Source organism: Salmo salar, chromosome ssa11 (assembly GCF_905237065.1).
Source record: "Salmo salar chromosome ssa11, Ssal_v3.1, whole genome shotgun sequence".
NCBI classification, from domain to species: Eukaryota; Metazoa; Chordata; class Actinopteri; order Salmoniformes; family Salmonidae; genus Salmo; species Salmo salar.
In genome coordinates this window covers 15,202,708-15,224,956 of record NC_059452.1, presented here as the reverse complement: position 1 = coordinate 15,224,956, position 22,249 = coordinate 15,202,708, and the positions used below count along the sequence as shown (strand labels likewise).

The following is a 22,249-nucleotide window of genomic DNA, read 5'->3' as shown; positions in this document are numbered from 1 at the left end:
GATATTACCGTACCTATCCTAACTGCCAATGGTAATAGAACAGTGACTGTGTTCACAGAAACATGTATAGAGCCAGCACAGCCAGACTTGCAAGATGAAGTCCAGACTGACAGACAGGCTTGATACTGATGTCTCTGAATGGAGAGATAGCTCGCACTCTGCATTAAAATTTTACTAGACACAACTTTTATTATTGATTAGTATCAGTCAATATGGGGAGGGAGAAACCCTGTGAATACTGGATCAGGGAACTGCTGTTGTATATGGGACTCCACACAGGTACAGTTGAAGTCAGAAGTTTACATACACCTTAGCCAAATATATTTAAACTCAGTTTTTCACAATTCCTGACATTTAATCCTAGTAAGAAATCCCTGTCTTAGGTCAGTTAAGATCACCACTTTATTTTAAGAATGTGAAATGTCAGAATAATAGTAGAGAGAATGATTTATTTCAGCTTTTATTTCTTTCATCACATTCCCAGTGGGTCATAAGTTTACATACACTCAATTAGTATTTGGTAGCATTGCCTTTAAATTGTTTAACTTGGGTCAAACATATCGGGTAGCCTTCCACAAGCTTCCCACAATAAGTTGGGTGAATTTTGGCCCATTCCTCCTGACAGAGCTGGTGCAACTGAGTCAGGTTTGTTGGCCTCCATGTTCGCACACGGTTTTTCAGTTCTGCCCACAAATTTTCTATAAGATTGAGGTCAGGGCTTTGTGATGGCCACTCCAAAACCTTGACGTTGTTGTCCTTAAGCCATTTTGCCACAACTTTGGAAGTATGCTTGGGGTCATTGTCCATTTGGAAGACTCGTTTGTGACCAAGCTTTAACTTCCTGACTGATGTCTTGAGATGTTGCTTCAATATAGCCACATCATTTTCCGTCTCATGATTCCATCTATTTTGTGAAGTTCACCAGTCCCTCCTGCAGCAAAGCATTCCCACAGCATGATGCTGCCACCCCCGTGCTTCACGGTTGGGATGGTGTTCTTTCGACTTGCAAGCCTCCCCCTTTTTCCTCCAAACATAACAATGGTCATTATGGCCAAACAGTTCTATTTTTGTTTCATCAGACCAGAGGACACTTCTCCAAAAAGTACAATCTTTGTCCCATCTGCAGTTGCAAACTGTAGTCTGGGTTTTTTATGGCGGTTTTGGAGCAGTGGCTTCTTCCTTGCTGAGCGGCCTTTTAGGTTATGTCGATATAGGACTTGTTTTACTGTGGATATAGATACTTTTGTACCTGTTTCCTCCAACATCTTCACAAGGTCCTTTGCTCAAATGATGTCAATCAGCCTATCAGAAGCTTCTAAAGTCATGACCTCATTTTCTGGAATTTTCCAAGCTGTTTAAAGACACAATCAACTTAGTGTATGTAAACTTCTGACCCACTGAAATTGTGATACAGTGAATTATAAGTGAAATAATCTGTCTGTTAACAATTGTTGGAAAAATAACTTGTGTCATGCACAAAGTAGATGTCCTAACCGACTTGCCAAAACTACAGTTTGTTAACAAGAAATTTGTGGATTTGTTGAAAAACGAGTTTTAATGACTCCAACCTAAGTGTATGTAAACTTCCGACTTCAACTGTAGGTATGACCACTCTGACATGTTTGCCCAGCCTGGTCTCATAGACTAGACATAACATAGTAAACATAAATCCGGACACTCAAATTAGTATGATTTGGTATGGTTGCATAAGACAGAAGGTTACTTAATTTAAGGCAAAAACGAAAGGAGGGTGGTTGGACAGGGAGGGTGGGCATATAAAGCGAACATATAGCAACCCAAAGGTTGCATGTTAGAATCTCATCACGGACAACTTTAGCATTTTAGCTAACCCTTCCCCTAACTTTAACCTAACTCCTAACATTAACCCTAACCCCTAGCCTAGCTAATGTTAGCCGCCTAGCTAATGTTAGCCACCTAGCTAGAATTAAGAACAACAAATTGGAATTCGTAACGTATCATATGTTTAGCAAAATCGTAACATATTGTACAAATTGTAATTAGTAACATATTATACGAAATGAATGTTGGACATCCACAAATTAATACATACCATACGAAACGTAACATGTCATACTAAATGGGATATCCCAGATTTACGTACAGAATAACACAAAATATTTTGAGACCAAGTTGGTTTGCCAAAGTAGCCCATTACCACCAGGCAAAATGCCGACAGGCACAGTACCTGTATCGGCTGGGAATGACAATGAAAGATGAACGGTGCACATTGTTATATTAGCAGAACACTGCTTCTATGGTGTTATGTAAAGGGTTGTTTATTTTATGTGGACCTGTTACTACATTTGAAAGTTATCAAAACACTTAGTTTAGATATCTACAGTACCAGTCAATAGTTTGGACACACCTACTCATTCAAGGGTTTTTCATTATGTGTACTATATTCTACATAAGTTGTTTTGAACACCGCATTCATCCTGCAGCCATTTCCTGCATTGTGGGAGGCTCTATTGTCAACCAATCATTTGGGTGTTTTTGTTTGACCTATGTGAACGTGACCAAAGAGATGACAGAAACAGGACCTTTGTGATTTATGTGCAGTGTTGGAAAAAGTACTAAATTCTCATAAATGACTCAAGTAAAAGTGAAAGTCACCCAGTAAAATACTACGTGAGTAAAAGTTTGAAAGTATTTGGTTTTAAATACATATAAGTATCAAAAGTAAATGTAGTTGCTAAAATAGACTAAGGTTCAAAAGTAAAAATATGAATAATTTACAATTCCTTATATTAAGCAAAACAGACAGCACACATTTTTTTGTTTAGTGAGCCAGATCAGAGGCAGTAGGGATGACCAGGGATGTTCTCTTGATAAGTGTGTGAATTGGACCATTTTCCTGTCCTGCTAAGCATTCAAAATGTAACGAGTGTTTTGGGTGTCAGGGAAAATGTAGTAAAACGCACACAACTTTCTGTAGGAGTGTAGTGAAGTAAAAATAAAAGTTGTCAAAAATATAAATAGTTAAGTAAAGTACAGATACTTTTACTTAAGTACTTAACTACAGATATTTTTACTTAAGTACTTTACACCGCTGTTTGTGTGCAGTTTGTCTGATTTATGTGCAGGGGTGAAAGTATAATTTAAGTTAAGAGACCTCATGGGCCTAATCATAGAACTACTTATAGAACCACTATTAATTCAATATGATCTCTGTGGGCCTAGTCCTAAAGATTTGTCATTTCACTTTTAAAATGTATGACCTTTTATTGTGGCATAAACACAAACGGTCATAATGTTTTCATCTGATTCTCAAACATTCACTTCAAAGGGCTCCTTTACTAGACTACTCGCGCACATTCACCCACTCGCAACATATTTCCAGCCTCCAAACAGTAGTGAATGGAAAGAGACATACACAAAACACACACAAATTGTAGTGACATTTGGCTATTGTCATTAGGCCAGAATTTATGCGTCAACTGCTGTCTCTGTAGCCACTCATCTCTGCCTTGGAAAAATGTCAGTGTTCTGGCGGAACCACAGCGTATTTTGGAGCGTAGGATATTCCACCTGTTTTCAAGTCCATTCCTACATTTTTCATGCATCTGACATGCGGTAATGATAAAACGTGGTGTAATAGCCTACAGTTTTCGAGACATTTTGTTTTAATTATTGTGATAGGCTCATGTTTTACCGATACAGTGTATCACCACTATTTATTTTGCCGGGACGCTGTACCAGACCATACCGCCTTACTTTCACCCCTGTTTAAGTTGGGTGAATTTTGGCCCATTCCTCCTGACAGAGCTGGTGTAACTGAGTCAGGTTTGTTGACCTCATTGCTCACACACACTTTTTCAGTTCTGCCCACAAATACCCAATTAGATTTTTGCCCCACTCCAAAAACGTAACAATACATAATTCATGATGGTTTTTATTTTTGTTAGGTTTGGAGTCAAAGTTCATAGTTTCAGTATAGTTTTTCAAACGTGTTGTTAATTATTTTATTTCAGTTTTCTAAATTGTCGTGATTCGTTTTCCTTTCAGTTTTCATTTTTGTTTACTATAATAACCTTAACACACAGACAGAAACGTGCACACACGGATGGGCCCTGACTATGAGTGCCCTTGCCCTGGGCCTGAAAACACTGCCTGCTGCCTCCTGCAGCCCTTCTGCTCCCAGAGATAGTGGTCTCTTTGGTAGGGAGGCTGTCTAAATGCTTTATGTGTGCTATAACAGAGTAATCATTGTCAAAGTGAAAAAGATTTGTCAACATGGTGATACCCAAGGCAATTTTCCGGTATATATGGATATTGGCCCATCCTGGGCCTATTTGTGGTTTCCTTTCTGGGAAACGATAGTACTCCTGTTGATTTCTCCCCCCTCTCTTAGATTGCCTCGGCTCTGTTTTATCCCCCTCCATGTGGTTTGAAAACAATAAAAGAAAAGTGATGTGTCTTGTTCAGCCACTAAATAGCTGTCTCGTTTCCCCACCTGAGGTGGCTGCACATCACTGCCTGCCCCATTTATCAGGTCCACGCAGGGCCCTCAAACTTCCAGGAATAAAGATGATAAATACCTCACCCACTTCTGCCTGTACAGAGGTAAAGGGCAAGGAGAGATGGAGGGAGAGAAGGAGAGTGGGAGGGAAAGAGAAACGGAGATAGAGAGAGACCCTGAAAGTGGAACTAAAGTGTCCTTAAAGCCCACCTGCCTCCCCAGCGCTCAGCCTCCCTCTTCCTCCCCCTCCTCCCCCTTTTGATTAAATAGCATTTTCTCCCTCCTTATCTGTCGCTGTTCCTGCATGAGCGAGCTATCTGCAGCCTGACTGACAGACGCCTGGCTGCTTGCTCTGATAGGATTCCACTTTGGTTAGATAAATAGGAACTTAACTGAACTGAAACAATTTAAACAGTCTAAATGCAGAGAGATTAAAACTGGTCAAACAGTGACTGAGCTCACGGCAGCATCATTTTCAGGGCGGTTGCAGCATTGCCCGAGAGAAACACAAACATAGATACACTCTGACAGAACCAATACCAGAATAGCCTGGGAGACCTTGGATGTTTTTGAGGCCCTAGTGCCCCCTGATCCGGGTCCACTCCAGTTCATCCCCATGCCTGTCCATGTCCACCACCCCCATGCCCAAACACACAAAGGGAGAGGGGCAGGCAGGATGGACCGCAGGACAAGTTTCCGCTTGGACGCCCCACCACAGCCAGCTCTACCCAGAGGCCTTCCCAGGCAGGCCACTCGAGTGAGCAACCTACCCTGACTCTAACACTGTGTGGCAGGGGGACCGAAAGACAGATGTTCTCTGCCACTGGCATGGTACTGGAGAGGAGATTTCAGCATGTGTGAGTGTGTGTGTACATGTGTGTGTTATTGGCTGTGTGCTTGAATGGCAGTGTGGTGAAGGGGGATGGTGGTGGTAAAAGAAGGAAAAATAAATCAAGTCAAAGCAATTTGTGCCCAGGACGGCTGCAGTGTCATTAGAAATCCTGTCACGCAGCCTTACTGACAGATCACGCTGCTTACGCAGGTCGACAGTGGGCCAAAGAGGAATTTTTATTTCCCCTCCAACACTGACATTCCTGCATTAAAGATGTCCTGGGCTAGATGGACAGTGTTATGTAGAGACATGCATCTGTATATCAAAGATTGATGTATTATATATAACACTTACGTACAAAAAAACAACAAACACACACACTCTCCCATACAGATACAGGAATGCACATGCATACGAACAGTACCGAAACACAGGAGATGAGATTGACCAAAACGTTTGTTCCATCAGTGCTCTGGTACTGTGTGTGTGTGTGTGTGTGTGTGTGTGTGTGTGTGTGTGTGTGTGTGTGTGTGTGTGTGTGTGTGTGTGTGTGTGTGTGTGTGTGTGTGTGTGTGTGTGTGTGTGTGTGTGTGTGTGTGTGTGTGTGTGCGCTCGTCCTGCATTGTGGAGGAGATTGTGGTAATGATCCTGGCTATTGCAGCACAATGCTGCATATTTCTCCTCCCAGCTGCCACTTTAATGAGCAGATAAAATGGGCGCCGCTGAATAATTAATACCCAGACCCATTAACGAGGCATTAGAATGCATTTTACCTCTTATTGATTTTCCTCTTCTTATTGAAAACTGAAAAACCGTTGACGTGGTTCGTGGTACACTTTGGGTCTGGTGCTGGGCTGGAGAGGGTTGAAATATGGCTGGTCCTGTTTAAATGTCAGCTTTGTAATTACACATAGAGTGCCAGTGTGGCGATCTCAATGCCCCCTCTGATTTATGATCAGGACTAAACGACAACCCACCCGGCTCGGCACAGACACTCAGCTCAGCCTTAGTGGTGAGAACAGGCATGACATTACACATTAAGAGGCACAGCCCATGACTCATAACCATGGACAGTCAAACAGCCAATCTGCACTAAGCCCTTTGACATTGTGAGACCCACATAATATCCTTGCAATTTTCTCTGGGAGATAATACTACTCATCCACATGCACCAATCCTCCATGTCTCCCATACCCCAGGCCTGCCTGAGCACCTTACCGAAGAGACTGTCCTGCCCCTGGCCTTACTGGCTGTATGCCTGAGGAACAGAACAAGACTGAACAGGACTGGGGCTCCTGCATCATGCTCTGAGAGCAGGACTCATCAGTCAGATACCCCGCACAGATAGCTGCACAGAAAATCCATCCATATCTGGATGAATGAGGACGAGAGGCCAGATCAATGTACAGATATTGATACACGCACCCATGCAAGGAGCTGCTACCTACATCCCATGTACTCATTCTCCCTCCCTCAAATACAGATTGTGAATCTAGATTAACTGCTGAGTAAGGAAGGAACGGGTGTGAGAGAGAAGTAGAGAGAGAGAGTTGTGGGAGATAGATGTTACCAACACAGAGTTTAGTATCAGTGCAAACGGGTCAATAATGAATAGCTCCCTCCCATTTCTCCAGTCAGTGTGTGCGGTGTTACTCCATTACCTGCTGACTCCCAGATTTACCAGCAGATTTGCCCTGTATCTATTCATCAGCCGACAATGATCCTCACAGTGGGCCTCCCTGCTACACAGCAGCACACCCAGAGACCCAGCCACACAGCAGTCTAGCTTAACCACTAGAGAGAGAAACAAAATGACCGTTTCTTTCACACACTAAAGGGATTCCACACCACAGCCATCTGCCCAGCAGGTTGGTCTGATAGAGATGCCTGTTTGTTTGTGAGGAGTTTTGATTGGACTGAAGAGGATACTGAGAGGACAGGAGCGTCTCTGACCAGGCTAGCTCACCTTGGGGCTGGGGATGACGGGACGGCCAGGTGTTTTATAGTATTTGTGGCTGTGATCATCCATCAGAGCGATCGATCACGCTCCCAGCAGCTTTTATTAATGATCTTGTCAGCCGCCCAGCTCCTGGGTGCCTGCGCTTGTCCAGAATGATAGATCATTAGCTAGTCTGCCTGCTATTTATTCTCCCATGACCTTGTCTTTCCCCATTGTTGAGTAGACCGAGTTATGAGTGCTGGAACATGATAATTCGATATTGATCCGTTTTGCTCCTCAAAAGGTTTGCAGCCCAGATCCTCTGTCCATTACAGATAAAAACTGCAAACCCACACAGACGCATTCGGGCACAGAGTTACTTGCATACACACACCCACTTGAATGCTCACATGCAGAAAGGAGAAGTATGGAACTGGAAACAATTAGAGACGGACGATGAAGAAAACATCAAAAACAAGATAATACAATTGTATTATGTATATTTGTATATTTTGTTACAGTATGTATATTTTGTTACAGTATGTATATTTCGTTACAGTATGTCTTTATGTATATTTTGTTACAGTATGTATATTTCGTTACAGTATGTCTTTATGTATATTTTGTTACAGTATGTATATTTCGTTACAGTATGTCTTTATGTATATTTTGTTACAGTATGTCTTTATGTATATTTCGTTACAGTATGTCTATGTATATTTCATTACAGTATGTCTTTTTCTCTACAGTATGTCTTTTCCTCTATCATTTTCAATCCCTTATAGAATTGATAGACTATTTCAAGACATTCTTAAATCAGGACACTTTATTCTTGTAATAAAGTACATTTCACATCCAATCCCCATGAGAGCTGAGCCAGTTGTAACATTGTGTCAGTGGTGACGAAGAGTCGATCGCTCTCTGTCCCTTTAAAAGAGATCCCAAGTCAGCAGGAGCTGAATGAAAACCAAGCCTTGGGCAGAGCCACAGAGGTAGAACAGAATAAACATTAGCATGCAAACAGCAGCACTGTACTGCCTGAGTGAGCTGGCTTCCACAGCACATAGCCCATGCAGACACTGGGGGGTGAGCGGGGAGGTGAGGGGTGTGTGCCCCCACCATGTCCCGTGGCTGGAAAGAGGCTGAGAGACAACATGAGGCCTGTCATCTTTCCATCCCTCACTCCGCTACGTTTTATTAGCTCTGTCACATTAATCAATTAGCCACCGGCTTGGCACTCGGGCACTGCAATGTTCTTTTGAACACAGCCTTTTGTTATTGTCAAAAGTGTGTACGTGTGCACGTTTGACTGTATATGTTTGCAGGCTGTTGTTTTCGCCTCCTCTCCCTCCTTCTCTCCCAGTACATACCATTTATGTACCATGTTTTTAATACATCTCATTCCCTGTATCTCGCAATTACTTCAAACAGTCAGACCTGTTTACTCTGCAGTAGGAGTGTTCAAAGAGGATCCAGAATGAACCTCTCTCTCTCTCTGAATCATTTATGATGGATCCCTTTCAAGTGCCGAGTGACTTAGAAGACTCAAAAGAGAGAAGTTTGAAAAGAAACATGGAGGGAAAAATGAAGAAACACCTTGAGCTGAGTGGAAATACAAAAGCTCTCAATTAGCCAGGTATCCATACAAAGCAGCAGGGCATTCTCTTTGAAAGCCCACACCCTTTCAAATATTAAACCCCCCTCGCTCATTTCAATTCAGTGTTAGATTGCGATGACATTTGGCTTGCTCTAGTCTCCTCCCTCTCTTTCTTCTCGCCGTGTGTTAGGGGAGAGGCTGTCTGTCTTTCTGCATGCAGCTATAGCATCATTCATTGCGGGCAGGCAGGCGTGCAGGAGACGAGATGAGCCCAGTGAAACGCGGCAGAGGCGGGCAGCGCTTGCCCTTCTCTCTGCCTCCTCTCCCTGGTGGCCCCTCTGGGCCCTGGGGCCCAATAAGCAGCCATCTGCAGACAACCTCGACCACCACGCTCCAGCGGCCACACAGCCAGTGGGGTGGGGGTGTGTGTATCTGTGTGTGTGTTTGGGAGAGGAGGGGGGAAAAGAGGAGGAAGTAGTCCAAGGGCACAAGCACTCCATCACGCCACAGTCCTGGGAGTGACCTCCCACCACCTGAGTGTTGGGCCCACCCTGAGTGACTGCCATGCTGGCCAGGCACAGTGTGGGCGCTGCGAGCACAGAGCCTGTCCACTGGTGCCCCAGCAATCCTCCCAGCACATCCATCCTGCCCTGCCAGCCCACAGATCGATAGACCTGCTCTTTTAATCAGGTCTCTGGTGACTGTGGGTGGAGGAGGAAGAGGAGGGGGGGTCATTCCTTCCACTCTCTCTCCCCACCTCTTTACCACTCTCTTGTTTTCCTCTATTTTCCTCCCTTCCTGTCCATTTACTCCATACTTGTTTTATTCTTATTTCTCTCCTTTCCATCCTCCCTCTCTCCATGCTGTACTGTAGTGTGTGTGTTGTCTTCCTCTCTCTACTGTACCTCTCTCTCCATGCTGTACTGTAGTGTGTGTGTTGTCTTCCTCTCTCTACTGTACCTCTCTCTCCATGCTGTACTGTAGTGTGTGTGTTGTCTTCCTCTCTCTACTGTACGTCTCTCTCCATGCTGTACTGTAGTGTGTGTGTTGTCTTCCTCTCTCTACTGTACCTCTCTCTCCATGCTGTACTGTAGTGTGTGTTGTCTTCCTCTCTCTACTGTACGTCTCTCTCCATGCTGTACTGTAGTGTGTGTTGTCTTCCTCTCTCTACTGTACGTCTCTCTCCATGCTGTACTGTAGTGTGTGTTGTCTTCCTCTCTCTACTGTACGTCTCTCTCCATGCTGTACTGTAGTGTGTGTGTTGTCTTCCTCTCTCTACTGTACGTCTCTCTCCATGCTGTACTGTAGTGTGTGTGTTGTCTTCCTCTCTCTACTGTACGTCTCTCTCCATGCTGTACTGTAGTGTGTGTGTTGTCTTCCTCTCTCTACTGTACCTCTCTCTCCATGCTGTACTGTAGTGTGTGTGTTGTCTTCCTCTCTCTACTGTACGTCTCTCTCCATGCTGTACTGTAGTGTGTGTGTTGTCTTCCTCTCTCTACTGTACCTCTCTCTCCATGCTGTACTGTAGTGTGTGTGTTGTCTTCCTCTCTGTACTGTACCTCTCTCTCCATGCTGTACTGTAGTGTGTGTGTGTGTGTTAGCAGGTTCCCAGGTTTCAGGGAGCCAGTATCCCAGGTTTACCCAGCAGCACCAGTGGCTCCCAGCCTGATGCTGCCAGGCTCCAGCCCTACCTGCCTCCTGCTTGGCACACACACTGTGATTGTGCTGATTTATTGATATGGAGATGCGCCATACCGTAACATCATTTATACCAGATCATTCCCAAAGATGCAAACACAAAGAGAAGGAACGTTGGGGCTCTGATACATCGGCTAACTACACGGATCTCCCCCTCCTCCGACACCTCCAGCTGAATTTTACTCTGCTATTTTCAAGGGTGTACAGACTATCAAATTGTATATTTAATGATATACAAACTCTATATTCAAATTGAACAGGATGTTGCCTCTGGCTGCTCTTAACAAGCCAACACATCAATGGTAGGAGTACTACAGAGTCTGTCTTTCTCAGAATCCATGGAGTCATTATGTGTACTTGTATTTCTATAGACAAAAATATAAACGCAACATGCAACAATTTCAATGTTATTAAGTTACAGTTCATATAAGGAAATTAGTCAATTGAAATAAATAAATGATGCCCAAATCTATGGCTTTCACATTACTGGGAATACAGATATGCACCGAACTGCAGTCGTTTAAAACCCTGGTCAGGACGAAGAGCACGTAGATGAGCTTCCCTGAGGCGGTTTCTGACAGTTTGCAGAAAATCTTTGGTTGTGCAAACCCAGTATCATCAGCTGTCCGGGTGGCTGGTCTCAGACGATCCCGCAGGTTTCGAAGCCGGATGTGGAGGTCCTGAGCTGGCGTGGTTACGTGGTCTGCGGTTGTGAGGCCAGTTGGACGTACTGCCAAATTCTCTAAAACGACCTTGGAGGCAGCTTATGGTAGAGAAATGAACATTAAGTACTCTGGCAACAGCTCTGGTGGACTTTCCTGCAGTCAGCATGCCAAATGCACGCGTCTTCAAAACTTGTGTTGTGTGACAAAACTGCACACATTAGACTGGCCTTTTATTGTCCCCAGCACAAGGTGCACCTGTGTAATGATCATGCTGTTTAATCAGCTTCTTGATATGCCACACCTGTCACATGGATGGATTACCTTGGCAAAGGAGAAATGCTCACTAACAGGGATGTAACCAAATTTACACACAACATTTTATACATTTTTGTGCGTATGGAACACTTCTGAGATATTTTAGCTCATGAAACACGGGACCAACACTTTACATGATGCGTTTATATTTTTATTCAGTGTAGTATATGAAATGTCACCATTCTGCTAAGAGGGAACGCTCAAGTTATCCGTTCTTGACCCATGATGATGGTGTCAAACAATGAATGGCGTAGTCACCATCTCTCCCAGTAGCCGGTAGGACGAGAGATGAAAAGAGAGGAGGATGATGGAGAAGAAAGGAGGAGGAGGGTGGAGGATTCCCAGCTGTGGGACACTTTTCTATCTAGACTCTCTCTGCCTCTAGGCTCTCATCACACCTGTGTACCCACAGCTGCACACACCTACCTACACACACACACTCGATATGTCACCCCTTACACACTAGCTGAATATTAAGCAAGGCTGCAATCAATAAACCAAACACCAAAAACGGCATGTCCATACATCACCCATTTTATTACATTAAAATAAACTTCATTGCCAATTCAAGGGCATCCATCTGGATTGTAATTATAAGCAATTTAAAAATGCACTGTATTCCCCTCTCTTCTTCTTCTGTGTATAATGTCAAGGATCTCTCGCTGCTCTTATCATTTTCACGGTTTCTTAATGTACTTGTGTGTTGGCATAATTATTCACGTCCTGATCCCCAGTCATGCTAATGATCGTAGCACTCAGTCTTTAAAGAAGGCAGCGCAGCCTTATCGTATTATATCACTTCTCTGTCACAGCAGCCAAACTAAATATATCTCCACAGCAGTTTAATCACGTGTAAGGCAGCGCTGTTGAGCTCAGTGCCTCCAGGCCCAGCAGTGAACAGTCCTACGGTAACTCAGAGCTGAGTGGGGTCAGTGGTGTAGTTAGTGGGATCCTCAGCGAGGTCTCTTCATTCTTCCCCAGACCACTGTCTGGTGAGTCAGTCACTTGGAGCTCATCTCGATGGTTCACTGTAGTATGAGGAGGGTCTCTGCTCCTGTTGGAGGAGAGGTGTCATGGAGGAGGTGGGCCGTGAAGGAGGTGCAGGCTTCTCTACTAGTTAGCTGGGGAAGAAGTGCTTGAGTAGGTCCTTTTTGTTGACCTTCCCCATCTGGTTCCTGGGCATCTCCTCCACAAGGACCAGGCCTGTAGGGATGGTGTATGGAGCCATGTGCTCTCTGAAACACAACACATGACGATTAACACACAGGACTGAAACACAACACATGACAATTATCACACAGGACTGAAACACAACACATGACAATTATCACACAGGACTGAAACAACACATGACCATTAACACACAGGACTGAAACACAACACATGACAATTAACACACAGGACTGAAACACAACACATGACATTTAACACACAGGACTGAAACACAACACATGACATTTAACACACAGGACTGAAACACATGACATTTAACACACAGGACTGAAACACATAAAGCCATGCACATATTAACTCTTCTACTGCTTACACACAGGCACGTGCACGCGCACACAGGCACGCGCACACAGGCACAAAGCCACGAGACACTACTTGAGCGTACACACAATAACAATTACAGTGGAACAAAGGCTGAGCCCCTGGTGTTGCAGTCAGTTTGAGAGATAAGAAAACGTCCTTCATACGCACTAGAGCGTCTCTCTCCCTCGGTAATATCCCCCAGACTGCTTCAAGACATTTCCTATTTGGTTAATACAAAACAATGTAATCAGCATGAAATAAAACAAAATAGTCAAGGCAAAAACACAAGGCTGAGCTAATTAAATGTCTGCCATTTTGAATGCATGGTTGTTATGTGGAGCCGTGAAGCCTGCAGCGTTTCTATTATCTAATGGCTGTGTTGTGGCGATAGACAGAGAATAGTCAATCAATAAATCATACTTCTGTCCCTCGCAGCAGATGGGTCTGTCTCTCTCACTCTCTCTCTGCATTGCTCTCTATACATATGACTGCATGACTGTGTCACACAACTATGTGTGTGTGTGTGTGTGTGTGTGTGTGTGTGTGTCTCTAATAGGGCTTGTTCACACACCCATCTCTCGGAGGCTCTGCCTGTTGTGTGTGTGTATGTGTGTGTGTTAGTGTTTGTGTGTGTCTGCACTAGCTAGTGAGGAACACAGCGATTGACAGAGATACAGGGTGACAGCTGAAGCCGGGGCACTGAGGAGTGAGCATCCATGCACTTTTTTGTTCCCCCCCTTTCTGTTCATCCTCTCCATCTCCTTCACCCTGGCTGGCCCTGCCTTGGCCCTGTGCTTGCCCGTCCGCAGGCAGCACCTGTGGGTGGGGGGGGGGGCAGGGTCATTGGCAGACAGGCAGCGCTGCTAATCCACCATGCAGGACCAGCAGGCCACAGCAGTAGGGCCTGCACACCCCCACACCATATGGAGCCCACACGCGCGCACACACACGCACACAAGTGGTGGGCAGAGAGGGATCGAGAGAAAGACAAAGACAGATGGAGGGAGAGACAGAGAGAGGGGAAGGGAGACAGAAAGAAAGAATACAGACAGCGAGTGAAGGAGGGGGCACAAGGAGAGGGAGAGAGAGAGAAGGGAGAGAAACATGCCCTGAGCCACTCCACAGAAAGGGACATGTGTCTTCTGCCAGTGTTGGGGGGCAAAATAAACTACAGTGACATTTAGAGAAAAAAAGAAGCCAAGACCGAAACAGCAACGGCTTGCCTGCCAGACAGACAGTCCTCCATCAAAATCCCTCATTTCCTCATCCTCCCGCTCTCTCTATTCTCTCCTCAACTCCCTTCATCAGTTCACATCTGCCCTTGGCCCCTTCAGTTAGATGAGAGTGGTCTCTCTCTCTCTCTCTCTCTCTCTCTCTGTCTCTCCAGTAGTTAGGTTGAGATTGATTTTGAGGCTTCAGCAGCAGTTACTATAAACAAGTCTGGATGACTCCCTGGGGCACTGAGCAGTGAAGTCTTCCTCTAATTCAATAAATGCGGTGGACGCAATTCTATTTTCAAAAACACACCATTTTAAGGTTTGTCGCATGTTCCCAAATAGTAAAGCCACAGAACGCTGAACACCAAGTGTTTGATGGAATGGAGCAGCATGACAATGCACAGCTAGCTAGCAGACATACCAACACATCAAATATCTATTAGAATTCGTTCTGGCACAGGTTTGTAATACAGTGGATCTAGAATTTATAAGCACCTTTATGGACTTGGTACAATGAATGGTTTTTACAGTTATTGGGAGTTATAGTGTTTCTAAGTGGTTTTAATAATGCTGCTTTATGGTGCTATAAGACTAGCATGACAATAATGTCCTTTGTGTTGCCTGTTACCTGCCCCAGGTCTTCAGCTCTGACAGGGTCATGCTCCGCCCCCTCTTCAGCTGCACCACCGCTGTCACCTTCTGTCCCCAGGTGGCGTCCCGAGCACCAATCACAGCCACATCTGAGAGGTCAAGGGTCACCACACATCAGCATAACACCCAGACATAAGATACACCCTGAAAGCTACTGTAATATGTCAACGAGTAAAATTAGGAATGTTGTTTAAACCCAACCAATCTAATGGTGCCAGCCATGGAAACACAATGCCCGTTGTAAGTCCCTGCAGTGGAAACGCAGCATAAAGGAGCCAATGGAGGCTGTGTTTACCTGTGATATCAGGGTGGGCAAGCAGGTGTCGCTCCACCTCCAGAGCACTGATCTTATAGCCTCCACTCTTTATGATGTCCACAGAGGTGCGGCCCATGATCCAGTACACTCCATCCTTATAGACCGCTGTGTCCCCTGCAGGACACCATACAAACACAGGGAGACTGAACAAAAATGATAATAGCTTAACGGTCCTCGTCTATCATAGGTATGCATATCTACCACGCACTGAAAAACACACACACTCCATCATTCAACCCCTACTCCCACCGGGCTGTCACGTGACTTGGCATATTGTGTGTAATACAGGCTTGTGTGTGGAGGAGGGAGAGAGGGTGGGTGGCATAATGAAGCAGGCCTGCTCAGTGTTTCAGAGACTCACAGTACCACAATGCAGGCCTGCTTCATTAGTGTGTCAGAGACTCAGAGGAACCACAGTAAACATGGCCAGCACATTCCACAGTAGAACAGCTGAGACTGAGAGCTCCATCAATCAGCAGGTGAATGGCAATATACTGGATGCCACACACACACACACACACACACACACACACACACACACACACACACACACACACACACACACACACACACACACACACACACACACACACACACACACACACAGGCTGCTGATGCATTCAACCTGCTTTGCCTCTATCTCTTGGGCAAATAGCTGAGAGGAAGGAGAGAGAGAGAGAGAGACAGAGAGAGCGAGAGAAGCTCAGCTGGATTTCCATTTAATTACCTCCCCCATGCCCACCACTGATTAGCAGCACAACGCCAAGACTCAGGTGTGCCGGGCCGTCTCTGTGGCACTGTAAAAACAGCAGCCTATATAATATAGAAAAACACAAACATCCGTGGACCATATCTGGGAGCTGGCTGACATCCAGGCCACCTGACACCTCATCACTAGGTAACACTTTCTCTCAGTGGAAACACCACACCTACCAGCCAGGGCTCAGAGAGAGGCTGAGGAGAGGAACACTGACTGACTGGCATACTGTGACCTCAGACAGAAGAACCATGCTAGACACCTACTGGTGTTACCCCGGGGGAGTACTGGAGGAGTGTGTGTGTGTGTGTGTGTGTGTGTGTGTGTGTGTGTGTGTGTGTGTGTGGAAGGGGGAGTTTATGAGTGTGTGTGAAGTGTGTGTGGGGGCTGGTTATTGAGTGTGATAAGGGGCTGGTTATTGGGTGTGATAAGGGGCTGGTTATTGAGTGTGAGGGCTCAGCTGGGGCTGGGGGATGATGAGGAGGGGAAGTGGGTCATTGTGGAGGATGAGTGTGGGACTGAGATGTGGCGAGGGGGAGGTGGGGAGAGAAGGCGAGAGTTCTGGTGGATCATTACAGAGTCCCCAGCTGAGGCAGGGAGATGGAAATGAAGGCTGTGTGAGAGGTGTAGGGGTGTATTGGGGTGTGTGAGAGGTGTAGGGCTGTATTGGGGTGTGTGAGAGGTGTGGGGCTGTATTGGGGTGTGTGAGAGGTGTGGGGCTGTATTGGGGTGTGTGAGAGGTGTAGGGCTGTATTGGGGTATGTGAGAGGTGTATGGCTGTATTGGGGTATGTGAGAGGTGTAGGGCTGTATTGGGGTATGTGAGAGGTGTGGGGCTGTATTGGGGTATGTGAGAGGTGTGGGGCTGTATTGGGGTATGTGAGAGGTGTGGGGCTGTATTGGGGTATGTGAGAGGTGTGGGGCTGTATTGGGGTATGTGAGAGGTGTGGGGCTGTATTGGGGTATGTGAGAGGTGTAAGGCTGTATTGGGGTATGTGAGAGGTGTAGGGCTGTATTGGGGTATGTGAGAGGTGTAGGGCTGTATTGGGGTATGTGAGAGATGGAGGGGAGTATTGGGGTAGGTGTAGGGGTGTATTGGGGTATGTGAGAGGTATGTGGGTGTATTGGGGTGTGTGAGAGGTGTGGGGGTGTATTGCGGTGTGTGAGAGGTGTAGGGCTGTATTGGGGTATGTGAGAGGTGTAGGGCTGTATTGGGGTATGTGAGAGGTGTAGGGCTGTATTGGGGTATGTGAGAGGTGTGGGGTTGTATTGGGGTATGTGAGAGGTGTGGGGCTGTATTGGGGTGTGTGAGAGGTGTAGGGCTGTATTGGGGTGTGAGAGGTGTAGGGCTGTATTGGGGTGTGTGAGAGATGCGGGGGTCTACTGGGGTATGTGAGAGGTGTGGGGGTGTATTGAGGTATGTGAGAGGTGTAGGGGTGTATTGGGGTGTGGGGGTGTATTGGGATGTATTGGGGGGTGTGAGAGGTATGGGGGTGTATTGGGGTATGTGAGAGGTGTGGGGGTGTATTGGGGTGTGTGAGAGGTGTGGGGGTGTATTGGGGTGTGTGAGAGGTGTGGGGTTGTATTGGGGTGTGTGAGAGGTGTGGGGGTGTATTGGGGTGTGTGAGAGGTGTGGGGGTGTATTGGGGTGTGTGAGAGGTGTAGGGCTGTATTGGGGTGTGTGAGAGGTGTGGGGCTGTATTGGGGTATGTGAGAGGTGTAGGGCTGTATTGGGGTATGTGAGAGGTGTAGGGCTGTATTGGGGTATGTGAGAGGTGTAGGGCTGTATTGGGGTATGTGAGAGGTATGTGGCTGTATTGGGGTATGTGAGAGGTGTAGGGCTGTATTGGGGTGTGTGAGAGGTGTGGGGGTGTATTGGGGTGTGTGAGAGGTGTGGGGGTGTATTGGGGTGTATTGGGGTGTGTGAGAGGTGTGGCGGTGTATTGGGGTATGTGAGAGGTGTGGGGGTGTATTTGGGTATGTGAGAGGTGTGGGGATGTATTGGGGTGTGTGAGAGGTGTAGGGGTGTATTGGGGTGTGTGAGAGGTGTGGGGTGTATTAGGGTGTATTGGGGTGTGTGAGAGGTGTAGGGGTGTATTGGGGTATGTGAGAGGTATGTGGGTGTATTGGGGTATGTGAGAGGTATGTGGGTGTATTGGGGTATGTGAGAGGTGTGTGGTTGTATTGGGGTATGTGAGAGGTGTGTGGGTGTATTGGGGTGTGTGAGAGGGGTAGGGGTGTATTGGGGTGTATTGGGGTGTGTGAGTGGGGTAGGGGTGTATTGGGGTGTCGGGGTGTATTGGGGTGTGGGGGTGTATTGGGGTATGTGAGACGTGTGGGGGTGTATTGGGGTATGTGAGAGGTGTAGGGCTGTATTGGGGTATGTGAGAGGTGTGGGGGTTTATTGAGGTATGTGAGAGGTGTAGGGGTGTATTGGGGTGTATTGGGGGTGTGAGAGGTGTGGGGGTGTTTTGGGGTTTGTGAGAGGTGTGGGGCTGTATTGGGGTGTGTGAGAGGTGTAGGGGTGTATTGGGGTGTGTGAGAGGTGTAGGGGTGTATTGGGGTGTGTGAGAGGTGTGGGGGTGTATTGGGGTGTGTGAGAGGTGTGGGGGTGTATTGGGGTGTGTGAGAGGTGTGGGGGTGTATTGGGGTGTGTGAGAGGTGTGGGGTGTATTGGGGTATGTGAGAGATGTGGGGGTGTATTGGGGTATGTGAGAGGTGAGGGGCTGTATTGGGGTGTGAGAGGTGTGGGGCTGTATTGGGGTATGTGAGAGGTGTAGGGGTGTATTGGGGTGTGTTAGAGGTGTAGGGGTGTATTGGGGTGTGTGAGAGGTGTGGGGGGTATTGGGCAGTGTGAGAGGTGTGGGGGAGGATTGGGGTGTGTGAGAGGTGTAGGGGTGTATTGGGGTGTGTGAGAGGTGTGGGGGGTATTGGGGTATGTGAGAGGTATGTGGGTGTACTGGGGTATGTGAGAGGTGTGGGGGTGTATTGGGGTATGTGAGAGGTGTGGGGGTGTATTGGGGTAGGTGAGAGGTGGAGGGGAGTATTGGGGTAGGTGAGAGGTGTAGGGGTGTATTGGGGTATGTGGGTGGATTGGGGTATGTGAGAGGTATGTGGGTGTATTGGGCTATGTGAGAGGTATGTGGGTGTATTGGGGTATGTGAGAGGTATGTGGGTGTATTGGGGTATGTGAGAGGTATGTGGGTGTATTGGGGTATGTGAGAGGTGTGGGGCTGTATTGGGGTATGTGAGAGGTGCGGGGCTGTATTGGGGTGTGTGAGAGGTGCGGGGCTGTATTGGGGTGTGTGAGAGGTGCGGGGCTGTATTGGGGTGTGTGAGAGGTGCGGGGGCGTATTGGGGTATGTGAGAGGTGCGGGGGTGTATTGGGGTATGTGAGAGGTGTGGGGGTGTATTGAGGTATGTGAGAGGTGTAGGGGTGTATTGGGGTGTGGGGGTGTATTGGGGTGTGTGAGAGGTGTAGGGGTGTATTGGGGTGTGTGAGAGGTGTGGGGGTGTATTGGGGTGTGTGAGAGGTGTGGGGTGTATTAGGGGTATTGGGGTGTGTGAGAGGTGTGGGGTGTATTGGGGTGTGTGAGAGGTGTGGGGGTGTATTGGGGTGTGTGAGAGGTGTGGGGTGTATTGGGGTGTGTGAGAGGTGTAGGGGTGTATTGGGGTGTGTGAGAGGTGTAGGGGTGTATTGGGGTGTGTGAGAGGTGTAGGGGTGTATTGGGGTGTGTGAGAGGTGTAGGGGTGTATTGGGGTGTGTGAGAGGTGTCGGGGTGTATTGGGGTATGTGAGAGGTGTGGGGGTGTATTGGGGTATGTGAGAGGTGTGGGGGTGTATTGGGGTGTGTGAGAGGTGTGGGGGTGTATTGGGGTGTGTGGAGGTGTGGGGTGTATTGGGGTGTGTGAGAGGTGTAGGGGTGTATTGGGGTGTGTGAGAGGTGTGGGGGTGTATTGGGGTGTGTGAGAGGTGTAGGGGTGTATTGGGGTGTGTGAGAGGTGTGGGGCTGTATTGGGGTGTGTGAGAGGTGTGGGGGTGTATTGGGGTGTGTGAGAGGTGTAGGGGTGTATTGGGGTGTGTGAGAGGTGTAGGGCTGTATTGGGGTGTGTGAGAGGTGTAGGGGTGTATTGGGGTGTGTGAGAGGTGTGAGGGTGTATTGGGGTGTGTGAGAGGTGTGGGGGTGTATTGGGGTGTATTGGGGTGTGTGAGAGGTGTGGGGGTGTATTGGGGTGTGTGAGAGGTGTAGGGGTGTATTGGGGTGTGTGAGAGGTGTGGGGGTGTATTGGGGTGTGTGAGAGGTGTGGGGGTGTATTGGGGTGTGTGAGAGGTGTAGGGTGTATTAGGGTGTATTGGGGTATGTGAGAGGTGTAGGGGTGTATTGGGGTATGTGAGAGGTGTGTAGGGTGTATTGGGGTATGTGAGAGGTGTGGGGGTGTATTGGGGTATGTGAGAGGTGTGGGGCTGTATTGGGGTATGTGAGAGGTGTATGGGTGTATTGGGGTGTGTGAGAGGTGTAGGGGTGTATTGGGGTGTGTGAGAGGTGTGGGGTGTATTGGGGTGTGTGAGAGTGTATTGGGGTGTGGGGGTGTATTGGGGTGTGTGAGAGCGTGTGGGGTGTATTGGGGTATGTGAGAGGTGTGGGGCTGTATTGGGGTATGTGAGAGGTGTGGGGGTGTATTGGGGTATGTGAGAGGTGTGGGGTGTATTGGGGTGTATTGGGGGGTGTGAGAGGTGTGGGGGTGTATTGGGGTATGTGAGAGGTGTGGGGGTGTATTGGGGTGTGTGAGAGGTGTGGGGTGTATTGGGGTGTGTGAGAGGTGTAGGGGTGTATTGGGGTGTGTGAGAGGTGTGGGGGTGTATTGGGGTGTGTGAGAGGTGTGGGGTGTATTGGGGTGTGTGAGAGGTGTGGGGGTGTATTGGGGTGTGTGAGAGGTGTGGGGTGTATTGGGGTATGTGAGAGGTGTGGGGGTGTATTGGGGTATGTGAGAGGTGTGGGGCTGTATTGGGGTGTGTGAGAGGTGTGGGGCTGTATTGGGGTATGTGAGAGGTGTAGGGGTGTATTGGGGTGTGTTAGAGGTGTAGGGGTGTATTGGGGTGTGTGAGAGGTGTGGGGTATTGGGCAGTGTGAGAGGTGTGGGGGTGATTGGGGTGTGTGAGAGGTGTGGGGTGTATTGGGGTGTGTGAGAGGTGTGGGGGGTATTGGGGTATGTGAGAGGTATGTGGGTGTATTGGGGTATGTGAGAGGTGTGGGGGTGTATTGGGGTATGTGAGAGGTGTGGGGGTGTATTGGGGTAGGTGAGAGGTGGAGGGGAGTATTGGGGTATGTGAGAGGTGTAGGGGTGTATTGGGGTATGTGAGGTGTATTGGGGTATGTGAGAGGTATGTGGGTGTATTGGGCTATGTGAGAGGTATGTGGGTGTATTGGGGTATGTGAGAGGTGTGGGGCTGTATTGGGGTATGTGAGAGGTGTGGGGCTGTATTGGGGTATGTGTGAGGTGTGGGGCTGTATTGGGGTATGTGAGAGGTGTGGGGCTGTATTGGGGTATGTGAGAGGTATGTGGGTGTATTGGGGTATGTGAGAGGTATGTGGGTGTATTGGGGTATGTGAGAGGTGTGGGGCTGTATTGGGGTATGTGAGAGGTGTGGGGCTGTATTGGGGTATGTGAGAGGTGCAGGGCTGTATTGGGGTGTGTGAGAGGTGCGGGGCTGTATTGGGGTGTGTGAGAGGTGCGGGGGTGTATTGGGGTATGTGAGAGGTGCGGGGGTGTATTGGGGTATGTGAGAGGTGTGGGGGTGTATTGAGGTATGTGAGAGGTGTAGGGGTGTATTGGGGTGTGGGGGTGTATTGGGGTGTGTGAGAGGTGTAGGGGTGTATTGGGGTGTGTGAGAGGTGTGGGGGTGTATTGGGGTGTGTGAGAGGTGTGGGGTGTATTAGGGTGTATTGGGGTGTGTGAGAGGTGTGGGGGTGTATTGGGGTGTGTGAGAGGTGTGGGGGTGTATTGGGGTGTGTGAGAGGTGTGGGGGTGTATTGGGGTGTGTGAGAGGTGTGGGGGTGTATTGGGGTGTGTGAGAGGTGTAGGGGTGTATTGGGGTGTGTGAGAGGTGTAGGGGGTGTATTGGGGTGTGTGAGAGGTGTAGGGGTGTATTGGGGTGTGTGAGAGGTGTAGGGGTGTATTGGGGTGTGTGAGAGGTGTAGGGGTGTATTGGGTGTGTGAGAGGTGTAGGGGTGTATTGGGGTGTGTGA

At 47.7% G+C, this 22,249-nt stretch overlaps 1 protein-coding gene across 4 annotated transcripts in view; it reads right to left on the bottom strand.

The window, feature by feature from the left end:
• Window positions 1-12,044: 12,044 nt before the first annotated feature.
• acsf3 (acyl-CoA synthetase family member 3) overlaps window positions 12,045-22,249 on the bottom strand; it is a 59,935-nt gene continuing 49,730 nt past the window's right edge. For 3 of the 4 annotated variants that reach the window (XM_014126850.2, XM_014126852.2, XM_014126851.2), the window contains 4 exons: window positions 15,226-15,360; window positions 14,908-15,019; window positions 13,231-13,282; window positions 12,045-12,761 (listed from right to left, as the gene is read on the bottom strand). In XM_014126850.2, coding sequence (XP_013982325.1) covers window positions 12,552-12,761; window positions 13,231-13,282; window positions 14,908-15,019; window positions 15,226-15,360 — 509 coding nt within the window. In that variant the 3' untranslated portion in view covers window positions 12,045-12,551. The remainder of the gene's footprint in view (window positions 12,762-13,230; window positions 13,283-14,907; window positions 15,020-15,225; window positions 15,361-22,249) is intronic. The other variant, XM_045689072.1, reaches the window with a different exon arrangement.